Source organism: Aplysia californica, unplaced genomic scaffold, assembly GCF_000002075.1.
Source record: "Aplysia californica isolate F4 #8 unplaced genomic scaffold, AplCal3.0 scaffold00065, whole genome shotgun sequence".
NCBI classification, from domain to species: domain Eukaryota; kingdom Metazoa; phylum Mollusca; class Gastropoda; order Aplysiida; family Aplysiidae; genus Aplysia; species Aplysia californica.
Genome location: NW_004797335.1, coordinates 324,412 through 341,698, shown reverse-complemented (window position 1 = coordinate 341,698; position 17,287 = coordinate 324,412). Strand labels below are relative to the sequence as shown.

Below are 17,287 nucleotides of genomic sequence, written 5' to 3'. Positions count from 1 at the left end.
TCTCTTCCTACAGACAGGAGAACATGAAAGAAAACTAAATTGTGTGGATGGTGGCGTATAACCGCATATACTAGAGGAAAAACTTCAGTAATAATAACTTAATCTGCTCTTTATCTTTTCCTACAGACAGGAGAAAGTGAGAGTACGCCTTGTGGAACTGGACAAAGAGTCGAAAATACTAGAAGCCCACAGAAATCTTGCCATGGGAGAGCTTCAGGTAATACAAAGAGAGTGTACATTGTGTTGTTATCTGAGAAAGCGTACACGTAACAGTGTTCTATTTTCCGATCCCAAAGACGAGCGTAATTTGTGCAGAGGCTTTCTCATCCTGTTTGTCCACGTAGCGGACACGTCATAATTGTGTCCAGAAGGAAGGGAAGGGGGGGGGGGGGAGGGGGATTAAACACCAAACTTTAGAGAAAAAAAACACCCCCCACCCCATCCCGAAAAAAGTCCCGAAAAACACGGCCCGCTCCTAACACCTACTCTTAGATCGCCCATCCGCTCCTCTACCCCTACCCCCCCCCCCCCCTTTCAACCCCGACATACGAATAGATTATAATACATTCACACCCCCTCCCTTCCCCTTTTCGTAGATTTTTAGCATGTAACTATATTATTATAAGCTATTTTGATAGATTATGATTTATCGTCCGCTAACCTTCTTCACTTTCAGCGGATGTACGAAGCCGCACAAAAGTTGATCAAAGATGAGTTTGATAAAACTGTGACTGAGATGCATGACAAGTTCACAGAGTGCAAACAGGTTTTTGATGCCGAGAAGTCCGTGATGAAAACTTCAGAGTGAGTTTCGACTAACTACAAGGAAATCAGAATAAATTATAGGAAGTTTCAATAATTGACATGTGTGAGGGGTCTGACAATAAATGATTAAATTCTCGAACTGTATCCTCATAATATAATTTGATAAAATATAACATGTATATATTATTGGTATTTGTTTGTTTGTTTTTGTAAAGTGTTTTACGGCGCTCGCAACTGCATAAGGTCATATGAGCGCGCGCGACACACCTAACATTTTCGGTTGGTAGGAAATTTTGAATTTTGCCCGGGTGGCGGCCGAAGCCTATTCTTATCGATTTTAGACCACCAAGGGATCTTTAACGTGCGCAACTTGCACACGGGCCCTCCGAGATTTTTCGCCCTTGTCCGAGAAGGCTAGGTGTAGATCTTTCCTACATGAAGATCAGGGGTGTGGCAGAAAGACAGCAGTAAGGAGGAGCTAAGGAGTAGCAGTAGAAAGGCTGCAGAAAGAGTCAGGAGCCCAGAGGAGGGGGCAAAGGGGGTGAGGGGGTGGGGGCAGAAAAGTGGACATGAAAGCAGACAACAGAACATTGCTAGAGAGCAGGAAAGGAGGTGAAAGGAGACAATTTTAGAGAAGAAAATGTTTCGGTCGCTACCCGGATTCGAACCCGGCACCTTTGAATGAGAGGCCAACACCTTAACCTCCAGGCCACGAGAACCCCCTATTATTGGTATATTACGTATAATATATATATACACACATTATATATATACATATAAATATATAATGTGTATATAAATTCTATATATATATGTGTGTGTATATATATATATATATAATATGTGTGTGTGTATATATATATATATTTATTTATTTACATGTATGTCTAATTTACAAGCTTATTTTGTACAATGTATTATGAGAAATGATAAAAGATCTATTTAACTTGGAAAAAAAATCTCACCGGTTAAAAATTTATACTTTTGATATGGACTATGTCTATTTTCGGCCGACATCTCCGTTAATGGTAAACGAGTAGTAACTCTTCTTTTTTTCGCTATTGATTATTCTCTTTACACAGTTTCAATTCAAGAGATCATAATTGCTCGTACAGCAAGTTTCAGCTATAGAATTGTACATTACTAATTTATCGGTTACCTCTACGAGTTTCAATTATGGTGATGTATTGATAACCATGAGATTCAGCCATAGATTTTTTTGTTTAGTTTTAGTAGAGGTTTTACGGCGCTCGCAACTGCATAAGGTCATATGAGCGCCAGATAGATGTTTACTAATAATGAGAGACTTTCTGCACAGAATACTATATTTACTTTTGAAATTACTATGTTCGTTTGGTGCTTGGTTTCTTTTCAACGTGTAATTTGTTATTTCGCTACCTCACAATTACAAAGTTCTAACTTATATGTTTGGCCGTTTTGAGTTACTAATACCGTGAGGTCAGAAGTCAAAAGTTCTATCTGCTCTATCGAAATCGTAAAAATATTCAAAGTAGTTATCAAGATATTCAAAGAATTGCGTTTGATAAGGCTTGACCTGAAGTTAGCACTGAGCAGATAGAACTTTGTGATTCTAGGGCTGCGATTTCCCAAAAACCTTTCCCTTGGACTTTGCTGTGAGTTTAAACTTTGTTATAGAGGGTGATATAACGAGGAAAGTCAGAACCATAAATGTATTATTGTACTATTTTATTTATGTCTTACAACCCCATGGACATACTTTAGGCCATTGGGGCAGCGGGCTGCCGCGATTGCGGCTGTCAGAGCTAACCTGGGCTAAATACGAACAGACAGACGCAGATACTTAATCTTTTAAAAAGTATTTCTTCATAATACTCCATGATAAACCTCCTCGTGCGGGAATCGAACTCGCATCTTGTGCGTGCAACGGCGAAAATTCTAAACATTTCCTTTCATATAAGGATTCACTCCTTCACTCACTCAACCACTCACTCGCTTACTCACAAACTCCTAAGGCAGAGAGCAGTCGACGCCACGCTTGCCTGTCCCTGGTCATTCCAGTATTTAAACCCAAGTAATACCAAAATGACCAAAGAAAACGCATCTTTCATCAGTTTGTTCTCATATACAATCTACCTCAGGGACCAACTCCAAACATTCATGGCAGACACCCAGAAGATGCTGCATGATTCGGACATGGCGGTGGTCAGCAAGTGTAAAGGAGTGGTCAGTCAAGCTGAAGATGTCATGAGCAAAGTAAGACCACAGAAATCTAATATACTCATCGTACAGGGTGATAAAATAAAAACTGTACCATTTGTTTTGTAAATATCTCCCTCCATACTGAAGTTTTGCTTTTCAGATTTGAACGTAAAATTTGGAAGCCAAAAGAAATTTGTCTGATATTCATTTTAAATATATCCATTTAATGGTTTTGCTCTATATTGCGCATTAAAAAAACAACCCGTTTTCAACCTTGTCCCCATTTTCGAAGCATGACACACCAGTTTGCATTAGGCCTACCACTAAAATTTGCAACAGTCTCTCCATATTGCAAGTTACAGCAGTCTAACAAGTCAACAGTAGCCTACAGATACTATTTTTCCCAAATTTCGTTTGCCTGTTGAGATCATAGTTAAGTTTTGTCAAGAGCAGGGAGTTTTTTATATTGAACAGTACACCTCCACAAACTCACCATCCCTGACATTTCGCAAGTCCTGCGCACGGCATGGAAAGAATTCTTAAGTACCCTCAAGACCTTTTGTGTCACGAGTAGAGAGGTTCAGTCAGTTTGGATCAATAGCGAATCAGAACTAAAAATTCCCTTAAAATATGACCACTTCAGATCGAACACGCACCATATGCAGCCCTTTAAACGTCACAAAATTGCAGATTTCAGTAGTCGAGTCCCTTGAAATGTCTATCCGTAGACGATCTGCAGCTGGGCTTTTCCTACACTTCATCCGTCTGCATTCTCAGGGCAGCTCTTAATTTATGACTTTGTCTTTTTTCCTCTTCGCTAGGCCGAGATAACGTGGATCAAAGCTTGGCAATGTGTTCATGGTTCCTCGAGTGTCTTGAAAAGCTGGATCATTTCCTCGATGACATTTGATTTAGTGAAAAGCCAATTTTTATCCTGCGGGATATGTTGACTCCAAAATTACTGTCTACTGGGCACCCAGCTCCATATTGTCTCTAGAAGCCACTTTATACTGAACATGTACAGTGTATGTAGCTTTGAACCCTCATGGTTTAGCAGGTTCTTGTGTTTGGAAGCTATTGAACATTTCGAACGACGTGTTAAAATTGGGTTGAGTCCAAAGGAGGGCATGTAGAGAACTTCTTCTAGGAATTCCAGAATAAAATTGTTCGCTTTTGTACTCTGTGAAAGAAATTAAATATTGTTTAAATGTTACAGGGATGGAAAATTAAATGTCAAAGAGAAAATAAAGAAAAAAGTCAACCAATCTTTTCATGACTTCCTTTGCAAGATTTTTTTTCAAAATGGGGAACTTTGCGTGTTTGGGTGCTTTTTTCTTTAAGCCATTTCCATTTTCAAAATAAGTTTCTTCTTCGTGGATTTTATGTCAAACAAATTCCTTTAGAATGAATGATGTCAGTTCCAAATTACAGCGTTCTAGACATTTTTTGTATTGATATTCAGAAAAAAAGTTGTGCCGTTTTGTTTTGTTTTTTGTTTTTTTTATCACCCTGTATATTGTATTTGTGAAAGTTCCTCACTTTGGTCGCCTAACGCCTTCACTCTGGAATTTAAAAAAAATTCTGTAGTTCAGAATCATTTAAAGGGTGCACAGTTGTATTAATGAGTCTGGAGTCACTGTAGTTTAATTTTTTAAGTTTTTCATCAATTTCGTTTAGATCTAACTTTGGGAAAGTGCGTCTTCTAAAACGTCATAGTAAACAAATAAGGCTTCCGTTCACAAGCAGTCTGATTTGATGATCGATTCTTTTGAGTCCGTTAATCGAACGGGTACTCAGCTAGTATATCACAATATCATATTATATACCGTGCACTCTAACGTCAGTCAGGCTTAAGAAATCATGAGTAAAGTAAGACCACAGACGTATATCTAATACCATACTAGACCGTGCACTCTAACGTATTTCCGATTCGCCATGAAGCGCACTTGTTTAGCTAAATAAAGGACATAGGGGGGGGGGGGGGGGGGGAGGGAAGCAAGGCTCTTAATAATTATCTAATAATCCCTGTTTTTTTCCATCAAAATGCATATTATAGATGTTATGTTTTCTCGTACTACTTTTCATATATTTCGTGATCCGCTGGTCTCGCACGTCAATGCTATTGGGCTAAAATCGTACGATTGATTTTTTTTTTCAACGAGTAAAATACTTTCTTTTTCAACCCCCAAACCCCAATACCAAATCCTTCTGATTCAACCAATGAGAGCAGACGCAAATGTCAGCCCACAGTGCTATGATTTTATCCCAGTGACTGATTTTTGTTTATTGAGTACAGTTACAATGGTTTAGTGTTTCACCACGTACACACACGCGCGGAAACACACACACACACACACACACACACACACACACACACACACACACACACACATACACAAACAAACAAACAAACAAACAAACAAGAGATGTTGTACCACTTGTACCAGTTGCACGTTTACAGCTACAACATTGATGTGCTTTTTTGGCATATGTTCCCAGAACCCAGCTACCCCAGAAATACCCACGTTCTCTTTGACGCTGGAGAGAAACAATTCTGTCATGAACAAAATGGCCAACTTAAACTTTGGGAACTTGACGGTATGTTTCTTACCTATTTCGTAAAAATAAAGTTACCCCCCCCCCCAACCCCCCTCTCCCATTTTGAACGGTATGGCCTTGTAAGCAGCGTTCAGATTCACCGTAGGGTTTCAGTGTGTGCATCTGGCTGTGGAAATAAAACTATTTTTTACCTTTTTGTTTAGCAGTCCATGAAAATTCATTTTGGATGTATCCACCAACAGGACACAACTTCTCCCAACAAGAGGCAGGTCGATTAAAATCCCTCAAGGCCCTTTTCTCCAGCAGTTTACTGCTTTAGACGTGGTATTCAAATTGTGTGGCATCGTGGTGAAATCAGGTGATCGACATTTTCCTGCAAATTTATATTGATTTTTTTCCTCGCTTTTAGGGAGGTTGGGGGGGGGGGGCTGTGTGGGTTTTACGGAAAAATTTTGATAAAAGGCACTGGAAATGTAAATTTGGAGTTTCTATGGACGCTCAACTTGGAAGCCACAAAACATTGGCGGCACTTTTCTCCCTAATTTTACATCTCACACCAGGAGACCCCACCTGTTTCAAAAGATGATTATTTTACTCAACAAAAGAAAGCCAAACGAATAGGCTTTAAGATTAGCACAATAACTCCTTCTGCCCTAAACCTGACTGGAACCTGATTCCACAGCGTTGTGCATAAATTGTTCTGTCATTTCGCTCCCCTAGAATTACAAAGTTCTCTCTGCTCAGTGCCTAGTTTTGAGAAATATGACGTAAAAAGTTGAGTTTCACAATATATCAAGCTTTTTCGAAAGCAATTCTTTGAATATCATAATAACGACTCCGAATGATCATACAATTTTGATAGAACAGGCAGAAACTTTACTTTTTTTCTGACGAAATGGCCTTAGTAACTAAGAACGGCTAAAAAAAAGGCAGACAGAACTTTGTAATTATCCTCATCAGCACCCAGTGCAATAGACATCGGCGATCATGGTTCTCCATTCATTCCTTTGCTCTGATGCTTTAAAAAAAAGCCGCGTTTCCCTGGTCTTTCCCTGTCACCCACTTTTTCAGGTTCCCCAAGTAGGTTGCTCTGGGCCTTCCGTTGCCTCGCTTGCCCTCAATTTTGCAAGTGAGAGCTAGAAGTTCAAGACCCTTATGTCTAATCAGGTGTCCCAAAAACTGCATTTGTCGTTTCCTGATTGTTTTTAACAGAGAGCTTCCCACGCGGGCTTCATCAACCACTACCTCATTTGATTTCTTTTCCTTCCACGATACTCTTAGCAGTCTCCTAAGGAACCACTTTTCTGTTGCTTCTATTTTATTTTCACTGTCTTTAGTGATTGTCCACCATTCACAGTTGTATAGAAGGGTTGACCATACATAGCATTTCAGAACTTTCATTTAGGTATTCATTGAGATGTTTCTATTTTTCAGGATTGGGCTCATTTTATTGAAACTAGCCTTAGCCATTGTAATTCTCCTTTTTTATTTCTGTGGAACATTTGGCCTCAAATGTTATCATATATCCTAGATATTTAAGCTGTTGGCCTTGTTTGATCTTTTCACCTTTGCTAATGAGATTACATCTAGGATTTGCTGCTTTTATGGATATTACTATGCATTCTATTTTCTTTACATTCAACACTAATCCTTTACGTTGACTTTCTGTTACAACAGTATCCCGAAGCAGGTGAAGGTTCTTTTCTGAGCCTGCTATTAAAACTGTGTCATCTGCATATCTAATCTGCATGCCTTAGCCATTGTAATTATATGTTTTATATCAGTGGAACATAATTTGGCATCAGATGTTATCATATACCTTAGATATTTATACTTTCGGACTTGTTTGATCTTTTCACCTTTGCTAATGAGATTACAACTAGGATTTGCTGCTTTTTTTTAGATATTAACCATGCATTCTGTTTTCTTTACATTCAACACTAATCCTTTACGTTGATTTTCTGTTACAACAGTATCTAGAAGCAACTGAATGCCCTTTTCTGAGCCTGCTATTAAAACTGTGTCATCTGCATATCTGATGTTATTAATATTTTCTCTATTTGTGAGGCAGCGTGGTGGAATCAGGCTCTCGTCAATTTTTGGGCATTTAGAGTTATTGGTATTTTAAACCTTTTTCGCTTGTCTTTATTAGGATGGAAAAAATATCCATTTACCTTGAATACAAGTCGAGACATTTGCGAAAGAAGGAGGTGGGGGTCACCTTTTTTCAGCGGTAAAATTAGGGAGAAAATAACCGTAAAAGATTAGTTATTTCCTTAGCTTAATTAAGAGTAAATGGTAACTGAAAATTTACATTTTTTGTGCCTTTAATCAACGTTTTTCAGAAAAAATCCACACTGAAATTAGTTCTTTAATGGGCATGAAAGGTGTTGAGCCAAAAAACAAAAATTTGATAAAAATTCACAAACTTGCGGAAAAATGCAAGTTTCTTCACTTTTATTATTTTGACAAGAGCCTGATTCCACCACGGTGCCTCATATTTACTTTGAGACCTGGACATTTTTCTATGTTTCTAAGTATTGTTTCACTGTACATGTTAAAGAGGTTCCGGGACATAACACATCTTTGCCTCACTCCTCTCCAAATCTGCATATTATATTCACTGTATTTTCCATTATTTCGCACAGCAGCGTTTTGGTCCCAGTACAAATTCCAGATAATTCTTAGATCTTTTCCATCTATGTCCAACTTTTTCAGTATTATAAATAGCTCATCATGTCTAACTTTATCGAACGCCTTTGAATAATCTAGAAAGCATAAATACAGATCTTTCGGTGCTTCAATACATCTTTCCATTAACATATTTATGGTGAATATAGCATCTCTGGTGCCCTTGTCAGGAACAAAGCCGAATTGCATTTTAAGTATCTCTGATCTTACAGTTTTTCTAAATCTTCCCTTTATGACTCGCAGCAATATTTTCTAAAATGATTTATAAGGCTAATTGTTCTATGCATCTCACACTCAGTGGCACTTGGTATTTTAGGTGAAGCTATAAAAACTGACTTCATCGTATCTTCTGGGATCTGACCTCTATCATAAATAGCATTTAAAGCTTTGTTATTTCATTGTCTAGTTCTTCAAGCTCGACAATTACTTCAACTGGAATATTATCTGGTCCTGAGGCTTTTCCTTGTTTCATTTTCCTAATGGTAACTTGTACTTCTGCTTTCAGTATTGGTGGTCCATTCATTTAATTCTTTATTACCTGTTTTTTCTCCTCTATTATCTTTGAAAAGTTCTTCTATTTATTTTGACCATTTGTTTAAGACATCCCCATTGTCCTTTAAAATATATCCTCCTTTTGATCTTATGCACCCTGTATTTGAGCATCCTTGCATATTTGCTGTCTTTGTTTGGGTTCTTCTCTGTTTGTTGACACTTATCATTTATTCTTTCTTTCCCTGTGTAAGATGTTGTGCTTTTCCACATTTGATTTTGCCGGTCTTCTCTCTTCCATTAGTTTTAATATGTCCTGAGTCATCCATTTTTTATCAGGTCTTTTTAGCTTTTGGAGGGATATTTTCTTCCTCAGTTTCCATTATTGGGTCTTTCATTTTTCTCCAGGGTTCTTCAGATTTAGTAATGTTTTCCAGAGCTTGAAATTTATTGCTTACATCTATGGAGAAACGTTCTTTCAGCTCTTGGTTTGTCTTTAAAAGATCTATGTCAAATTTTGGTTGATACTTTGACTTTTTAAGTTTCTTCAGTCTCATTTGCATTTTACACATGACTGGTACTTGGTCACTATCACAGTCTGCTCCTGGCAGTGATTTAGACGATTTAATTGCATTTCGAAAACGTTTCGGAATAAGAATGAAGTCTATTTGATTTTACTTATATCTCTTCCAAGTATATCGTCTTCTTGGATGATTTTCATTCCAGGTGTTTGATATCATAGAATATTTACTCTACACCACTCTATCTGTCGTTCCCTGCGTTCATTCTCTTTACCCAGTCCCCATGGCCCATTGGCCTTTATGGCGAATTGTAGAGTGAATTTGATATTATTAAAAAAAATTATTGTTACTTAAAAGTTGTTTTAGATCACAAATGTATTTACACCAAATTTGAATATTTTAACTTTTTAGCATTTTAAAGTAAATTAGTTAGCCAGTCGTGAAGTGAACTTTCGCAGAGGTGAACAACTTGTGTTTCGCGCGCTCATATGACCTTAGCAGTTGCGAGCGCCGTAAAATCTTATACCATACTATACTATAGTCCCCATGGCCCTATAATATCTTCCTTCTTTGGCCTTAAAGTCCCCCATTACTACATTTACATCTTGTTGTTTTAACTACTGTTTAATTGCCTTATCAAGGCCTTCATAAAAAGTCTCAATTTCCTCGTTGTCGTGCTCTGATGTTGGTGCATATGTTTGGATGACACCTATGTAAAAATGTATGCCTTCTAATTTAGCCACGATGACTCTATCAGCCACTCCCCAAAAATCTTTGATGCTCTTTGCCGTTGCTTCGTCAAATAAAATTTCGACTCCTCTTTCATGGGTTTTTCCTCCTGAGTATACAATTGTTTTTGATCCTCCTTTAAATCAAGCCTTCCCCCTCCCATCTAACTTCTAAAAGGCGTATTTAGCTTCATCCTATCCATTTACTGCTCTATATTATCTAATTTGCCTTTCTGGTACATTGTTCTCACATTCCATGTGGATATGTTAAGTTGTCTATTTTTGCAGCCCTTAGCTGGATGACAATCGTGCCCAACCTGCTGCCCGTGGCAGTCCTTACCGAGCGGGGGAGTTCAGAGCTGGATCATGAACCCCCTTAACGTTGTTATCTAAGAAATGAATATTCTTTTCAATGATTGTTCTTGTGAGATTACAGCAGTAGTTTCCCATTGCATACTGCCTGTTTGTGTACAGTTTTCTTTTCTTGCCTTTGTCATCCACTGACAAGCCTCAAGGAAGTGGGGGCTTTGGTAGGATTTATGGCGCATCCCGTTTGCCAAGATGGTCCCGTCTTCGAGTGTATGAGGTACGAGTATTTATTGAAGCACCTGTGCCACCAGGGTTCTCCTCTACTCTCCCCGACCATCTCCCATTTGATGCGCAACTGCTTAGCAGCTAACTTCCATATATATGGAGGCCTTTCCCCTATCCATCAACTGGGGACGTGCTGGGTTGGGCATGAGGGCCCAATACTAAATCTTAGTACCTCCCAATTGAGTAGTACTCAGTCTTAGTACTTCCCGACTTCAGTGTTCTTTTGGGTATCCCAGGTGACGCGGCGAGTCCGCGAAATTCGATTCCTGCTTCCTAAGCTGGAGATTCTGAGAAGGGAATCTATCTCCAGTACGGCCACAGCCCCTGCCTCGTCTTTCAGGTCCACCAATGGCATGGCTCCGCCCCCTAGTCCGATCCTGACAGAAACCAACCTCATCTTGCAGTGAGTACAGGGGGATTGAGGGGTGGGGGGTCACACAGGTAGACGAGAGAGAGAGAGAGAGAGAGAGAGAGAGAGAGAGAGAGAGAGAGAGAAAGAGAGAGAGAGAGAAAAGAGAGAGACAGACAGACAGACAGACAGACAGACAGACAGACAGACAGACAGACAGACAGACAGACAGACACACACACACACACACACACACACACACACACACACAACACACACACACACGACAAAAACAACAATACAAACGCGCCCGCACACTCACAAAAAGAGTGAGAAAAGAGAGATGGGGGGGGGGGGGGGGTTTACAGAGCGGGGGTGTTTCACAGGTAGCACACCGCTACCTTAGAATTACAAAATTCTGTTTGACATTATGGTCGTTTTGAGTTAATAAGACCAAGAGGTCAGAAACCAAGTGTTCTATCTGCTCTGTCAAAATTGCAAGACGTTTTGGAGTCGTTATCAAGATATTCTAAGAATTGCATTCCAAAAAGCTTGACATGTTGTGAAACTCTAAATTTTGAACGTCAACTTTTTTTATCTCAAAACTAGGGACTGAGCAGATAGAAATTTGCAATTCTTGGGCATTGACTTGTATGTAATGCCCTTGCCCATTGTGAGGTGTGGTTTTTTTAAATAGAGGATTTACGGCGCTCGCAACTGCATAAGGTCATATGAGCGCCAAGGGGTGAATGTCAACAGAGAAGTCCTTATAGGGAATCAAGATTTACTCTGCTCATCTCTCTAGCTTCAAAAGTACAAATTCTGCTTCTACTATCAAGGCACCCCGAAATAGCGGGTCACAAGAGTGTGACAAACATACAAAAGAAGAAAAGGAAAATGACGATAGTAAGGATTAGGAAAGAAAAAGCAGCAATTCGCTGTTGTAGTTCAGGCACAGTTATGCGCATGACTTTGTCAGATCAGCCCATTTACAATTATTCTACTGTGCATGAACGAGAAATGGGAATGGCCAAAAGACACTTCTGTCAGTGGCACCGCCTGGGGGGGGGGGGGGGGGTGCCCATAGTGTGCATGCGTCAGTGCACCTTTGTAGCATGTGTAACATCACTGCCATTGTCAACAATCAACACAAATTTCACCCTGCAAGAGGAGTGAAGACTGCCATTATCACTATCATTGTCAAATACCATTCTACCCTTTTTTATTCATTCACCAAACACAATAATGTAACTTGCAGGCTAAGGGGAAAGAACCACGATGTCAACTTTTGTACGAATCCAAGGGATTGAAATTGACTCTTTTCTTGTAAAAATTACTCAGCCAAACACAGTAGAAAATAACAAACTCCTCCTTCGTCTGAGTAATTTTGATTTTAAAAATAACACACACACACACACACACACACACACACACACACACACACACACACACACACACACACACACACACACACACACACACACACACATAAACACTCTCACACAAAGAAGTTTTCAAAGACAAAGTTCCCTTTTCTTTGTTTCGTAAAAAGTTGAATAAAACAAAACTGAACAAAACAAATTTATAATAATAATTGAATTAATATAGCGCTTATCCACGCTCTACATACAGCCTGCTCTTCGTGCGTTGCAACTATTATTACCCCAGTAGACCTTAGTAGACCCCCCCCCCCTTAGGGCAATGCGACTGACTGAAGTGTCTTGAGGCCATTCCCAGAAGGGGGGATATAAATATATTCGTATGCGCAGTAGATTTGTAAGTGTTGTTTCGGCACAATATGTGCATGACATTGATAAGTCAGCCCATTGTTCCCCAACTGTTGAGTTTTCTTTCCTCATCCTTACTATCGTCATTTCTCTTCTAGTTCTGATGTGTGTTTGTCACCCTCTTGTGAACTACTATTACCGGGGTGCCTTGATAGTCGAAGCAGACTTGAGGCAAGAGAGGTGAGCAGAGAAAGCCTGATTCCGCGTTTGGAATTCTCTGTTGACATCAACCCCTTTGCGCTCATATGACCTTATGCAGTTGCGAGCACCGTAAAAATCTTACTAAAACCAAAGACCCTAGAACACTCAGAAACATTCTTGGCCTCTCGGGAAGCGTACATACAAATCTGAGGTTGTTTCCCTTAGTCTACATAATTGTTATAATTGTTTTGTTTTGTTGGGTTTTTGTTTGTTTTTTTGTTTTTTTAAGTAAGTGTTTTACTGCCCGCGCAACTGCTTTTGGTCATGTGAGCCGGGGGGGGGGGGGGGCATATTAAACATTTTCAATTGGCAGGAAATTGTGATTTTTGCCCGGGTGGCTGCCGAAACCTACTTTGATCGATTTTGGACCACCAGTGGGCCTTTAACGTGCGCAGCTTGCACACCGGACCTCCGAGATTTTTTGCCCTTGTTGGAGAAGGCTACGTGTAGTTGTTACCTACTATAATGGGTGTGGCTGAAAGAAGGAGCCAAGGAGGTGCAGTAGAAAGATTGCAGGAAGTGTCAAGAGCCCAGAGGAGGGGACATAGGAGGTGAGGGGGTGAGTGCTGAAAGTGGAAACCAAAGCAGACGACAGCATATTGTTAGACAGCAGGAAGGGATGTGATTGGAAAAAAGAAAATATTTACAGAAAAATCATTTTCCGTCGCTATCCGGATTCGAACCCGGGACCTATTGAATGAGAGGCGAACACTTTGACCTCTAGACCACGAGAGCCCCCGTTCACATATTTAGATTTGGTATTTAACAGTCTCTTATTTCTCCCTTGCCAGGAGTCGTAAATGTCTGCCGACCAAACTCAGGGGAGACAAGACCAAATGTTGTCTTCGTGACGTCACTATTGTTAGCGGTAACGTCATAGTGGTCACAGACGGTGACAACATGACGGTCAAGTCCTTCACCACAGAGGTCAGTCTGTGCTCACTCACTCACTCACTCACTCACTCACTCACTCACTCACTCACTCACTCACTCACTCACTCACTCACTCACTCACTCACTCACTCGCTCATTCCATCATACTTTTTTTCCCTTCATCGCTCCCTCATCTGCTCGAAGCTTACACTTGTATGGGATAGATCATTATACACATTTAATCTATTATTAATCTATCAATACTGTTTCTCACCCCGCCCCTTTCCTCCATCCCTCCCTCACTCACTCACCACTCTCCTCCCCCTCCCCAACTCCATCCCTCATTTACTTATCACATCACTCCCTCCCTCCCCGCGCCAAAAAATCCGAATAATCGGATAATCGTCAATAAGTACATTATCCGAATTCAGACTCTTAATTCTCTTTCCCGACCAGTTTGACGAATTAGGTGCACCCATTTGTTGAAGTGATGCTAATCGGTTTGTCAAAGTGGTTCTAACCCATTTGTCGAACCGATTAATAACATAATATTTACCGAACAGGTGCACTAACATATTATCCGGATTTTGCTAAAGCGACTCATTGCCCAGCCCTACCCTCTTCCACCAGGGTGAACACCTGGAGACATCCTGCTACAAGACAGACCGGACTCCGTGCGGCATCACAACGGTGGCCGACATGACCGTGGCCGTCATGATCCCAAAACAGAAGGAGATGCACCTGCTCTTTGTCAGACCCAATATTTTGCTCAAAGTAAGCCCGCGTTTTGGTCTCTCTATCTCTGTCTCTGTCTCTGTATTTGTCTGTCTGTCTGTCTGTATGTCTGTCTGTCCGTCTCTCTCTCTCTCTCTCTCTCTCTCTCTCTCTCTCTCTCTCTCTCTCTCTCTCTCTCTCTCTCTCTCTCTCTCTCTCTCTCTCACTCCCTCTCTTTCATTATATATATATATACCTATATATTTTTCCAAGGACACCTATACAGAGTATAATAGACCTTTATATATATATATATATATATATATATATATATATATATATATATATATATATATATGTGTGTGTGTGTGTGTGTGTGTGTGTGTGTGTGTGTGTGTGTGTGTGTGTGTGTGTGTGTGTGTGTGTGTGTGTGTGTGTGTGTGTTGTCTGTGTGTGTTTGTGTGTGTGTGTGTTTGTGTGTGTATGAATGTTGTCTGATGTGTGTGTTGTCTGTGTGTGTGTATGTGTATGTGTGTGTGGGTTTTCCTTTAATGTAGGTACAGGGTGATCCAAAAAAACTTTACAACTTGTTTTGTAAATTTTCTTCCTCCATACTGAGGTTTTGCGTTTCAGATTTGAACATACCGTTTGGAAGCCAATAGGAATTAGTCTGATATGTATTTTAGATAAGTCTAATGAACGGTTTTGCTCTATAGAACGCATTAAAAAAACAACCATTTCCAACCTTGTCGCCATTTTCATAGCATGACGCACCAGTTCGCATTAGGCCTACCACTAAAAGTTGCAACGATCGCGCCATATTGCAAGCTACAGTAGTCTAACAAGTCAACAGAAGTCTGCAGATATTATTTTTCCTAAATTGTATTTGCCTGCTGAGATCATGGCTACGTTTAATAAAGAGCATAGAGCTTTTGGTATTGAACATTACCTCTCCACAAACTCACCATCCCTGACATTTCGTAAGTTCAGCGCACGGCTTGGAGAGAATGCTAAGGTGCCCTCAAGACCTTTGGCGTTATGAGTAGAGAAGTTCCGTCAGTTTGGATCTATAGCGAATCAGAATCAAAAAGTTCTTTAAAAAATGACCACTTCAGGTCGAACACGCACCATGCGCAGCCCTTTAAACGTCACCAGAGTGCAGATTTCAATAGCCGAGTCCAATGAGACGTCTGTCCGTAGACGATCTGCTGTTAGGACTTTCCTACACATCAACAGTCTGCCTTTTAATGGCAGATCTTAACCTACGACTATACCATGTTTATCTTCGCTAGGCCGAGATGACATGGATCAGAGCATGGCAATGTGTTCGTGATTCCTCGATTGTCTTGTAAAGAGGGATCATTTCCTCGATGACATTTGGTTTAGCACAAAGCCCATTTTCACCATTCGGGATATGTTAACTCCAAAAATGCTGTCTATTGTGCACCCCACTCTATTGTCTCTAGAACCCACTTCTAGTGCATGTGGCTTTAAAAACACATGGTTTAGCAGGTCCTTGCGTTAGGGCGTCTCTGAACATTTCGACCGACGCGTTAATAATGTGTCGAGTCAAAAGGAGGGAATGTGAAGCACTGCTTCTTGGAATTTCAGAATGAAATCAACGTTTTTAAAACTGTAAAAGAAATTAAATATTGTTTAAATGCCACAAGGATAGAAAACTAATTCCAAAGAGAAAATAAAGAAAAAGATCAACTAATCTTTTCACGGCTTCCTTTACAAGATTTTTAAACATTGATGAACTTTACGTTTTTGGGTGCTTTTTTCTTTTAGCCGTTTCCGTTTTCAAAACATGTTTCTTCTTCGTGGATTTTATATCAAACAAATTCCTTTTGAATTAATTATGTCTGTTCCAAATTTCAGCATTCTAGAACAAATTCTGCGCGAGGTATTCAGAAAAAAAGTTGTAAAGATTTTTTTGGATCACCCTGTACTTTTTAAAGATTCTACCGACACAATTTGAATACTTCAGAAGGTGGTCGCCGACTGTGCATGTTAGGAGCCATTGTCCTGAGAAGGAAACAATATCCCAATCAAAAAGACCAAGATGCTCGATAAAATTTTTCCTCACGAACTCGAATCTCTTGCATGTGACAACGCCGGAAAGGCCGTGTGTGAAAATGTGAAATTGTATAAATTACTTACGAGGCAGGACCCCCAAATTTGCTCGAAAGGATTGTGCGAAATGTGAAAAATCGAGAAACGTGTATTTTCTTAATACCGGGTGCCCATTGGTACGATCAGGCCGAGTCGCTTTGATAGCCAGATTGAGTTTGAAAAGCGGCTGTTGTTGCACAACCCGATCCCCCGACTCATCGCCTCAAAAACAAACGCCTTTGTTTCTGGCGACGAGTCGGGCGAACGACCCGGCCCGACCCGATCCCATCCACAATGGGCACCAGGTATTAGATACAGAGTCGAACCAAGCTGAGGCTCGAACTTTCGAGTCCACCTTTCTCGTGATTACAACTACAGTAGACTACCTATGCTACAACATAACCATTTCGACAGTACAATGCAAACAAAATCGTCGTATCTCTAAAATGTATACTGACAGTTAACGCCATTTAGACTATCAGAGGTGCTTTTCCTGCATATTTCAGAAGAAAAAAAATAATAATAAACAAACAATAAGTGGATACAAAACGCAAAGGACCACTATAAAATATGTCACAGTTTGTAACAATAAAAATGATTGAAGCACCACTTAAACGTCAAACGTATTTTTTTTTCTTCGCTAACATTTTTTTAAAGGATAAATATCTTTCTTGCTTTGTACCTGCGATTTATTGCTCATGTTCTGGCTGACGTCCCCCC

The 17,287-nt window shown here is 40.0% G+C and overlaps 1 protein-coding gene across 1 annotated transcript in view; it reads left to right on the top strand.

Annotated features, from left to right (window-relative positions):
• LOC101860484 overlaps nucleotides 1–17,287 on the top strand; it is a gene marked incomplete in the record, with an annotated part of 40,440 nt that overhangs the window by 17,524 nt on the left and 5,629 nt on the right. The window contains 7 exon segments of the mRNA XM_013079825.2: nucleotides 127–217; nucleotides 677–804; nucleotides 2,886–3,000; nucleotides 5,446–5,544; nucleotides 10,765–10,931; nucleotides 13,657–13,792; nucleotides 14,369–14,512. Of these exon segments, the coding sequence (XP_012935279.1) occupies nucleotides 127–217; nucleotides 677–804; nucleotides 2,886–3,000; nucleotides 5,446–5,544; nucleotides 10,765–10,931; nucleotides 13,657–13,792; nucleotides 14,369–14,512 (880 nt within the window).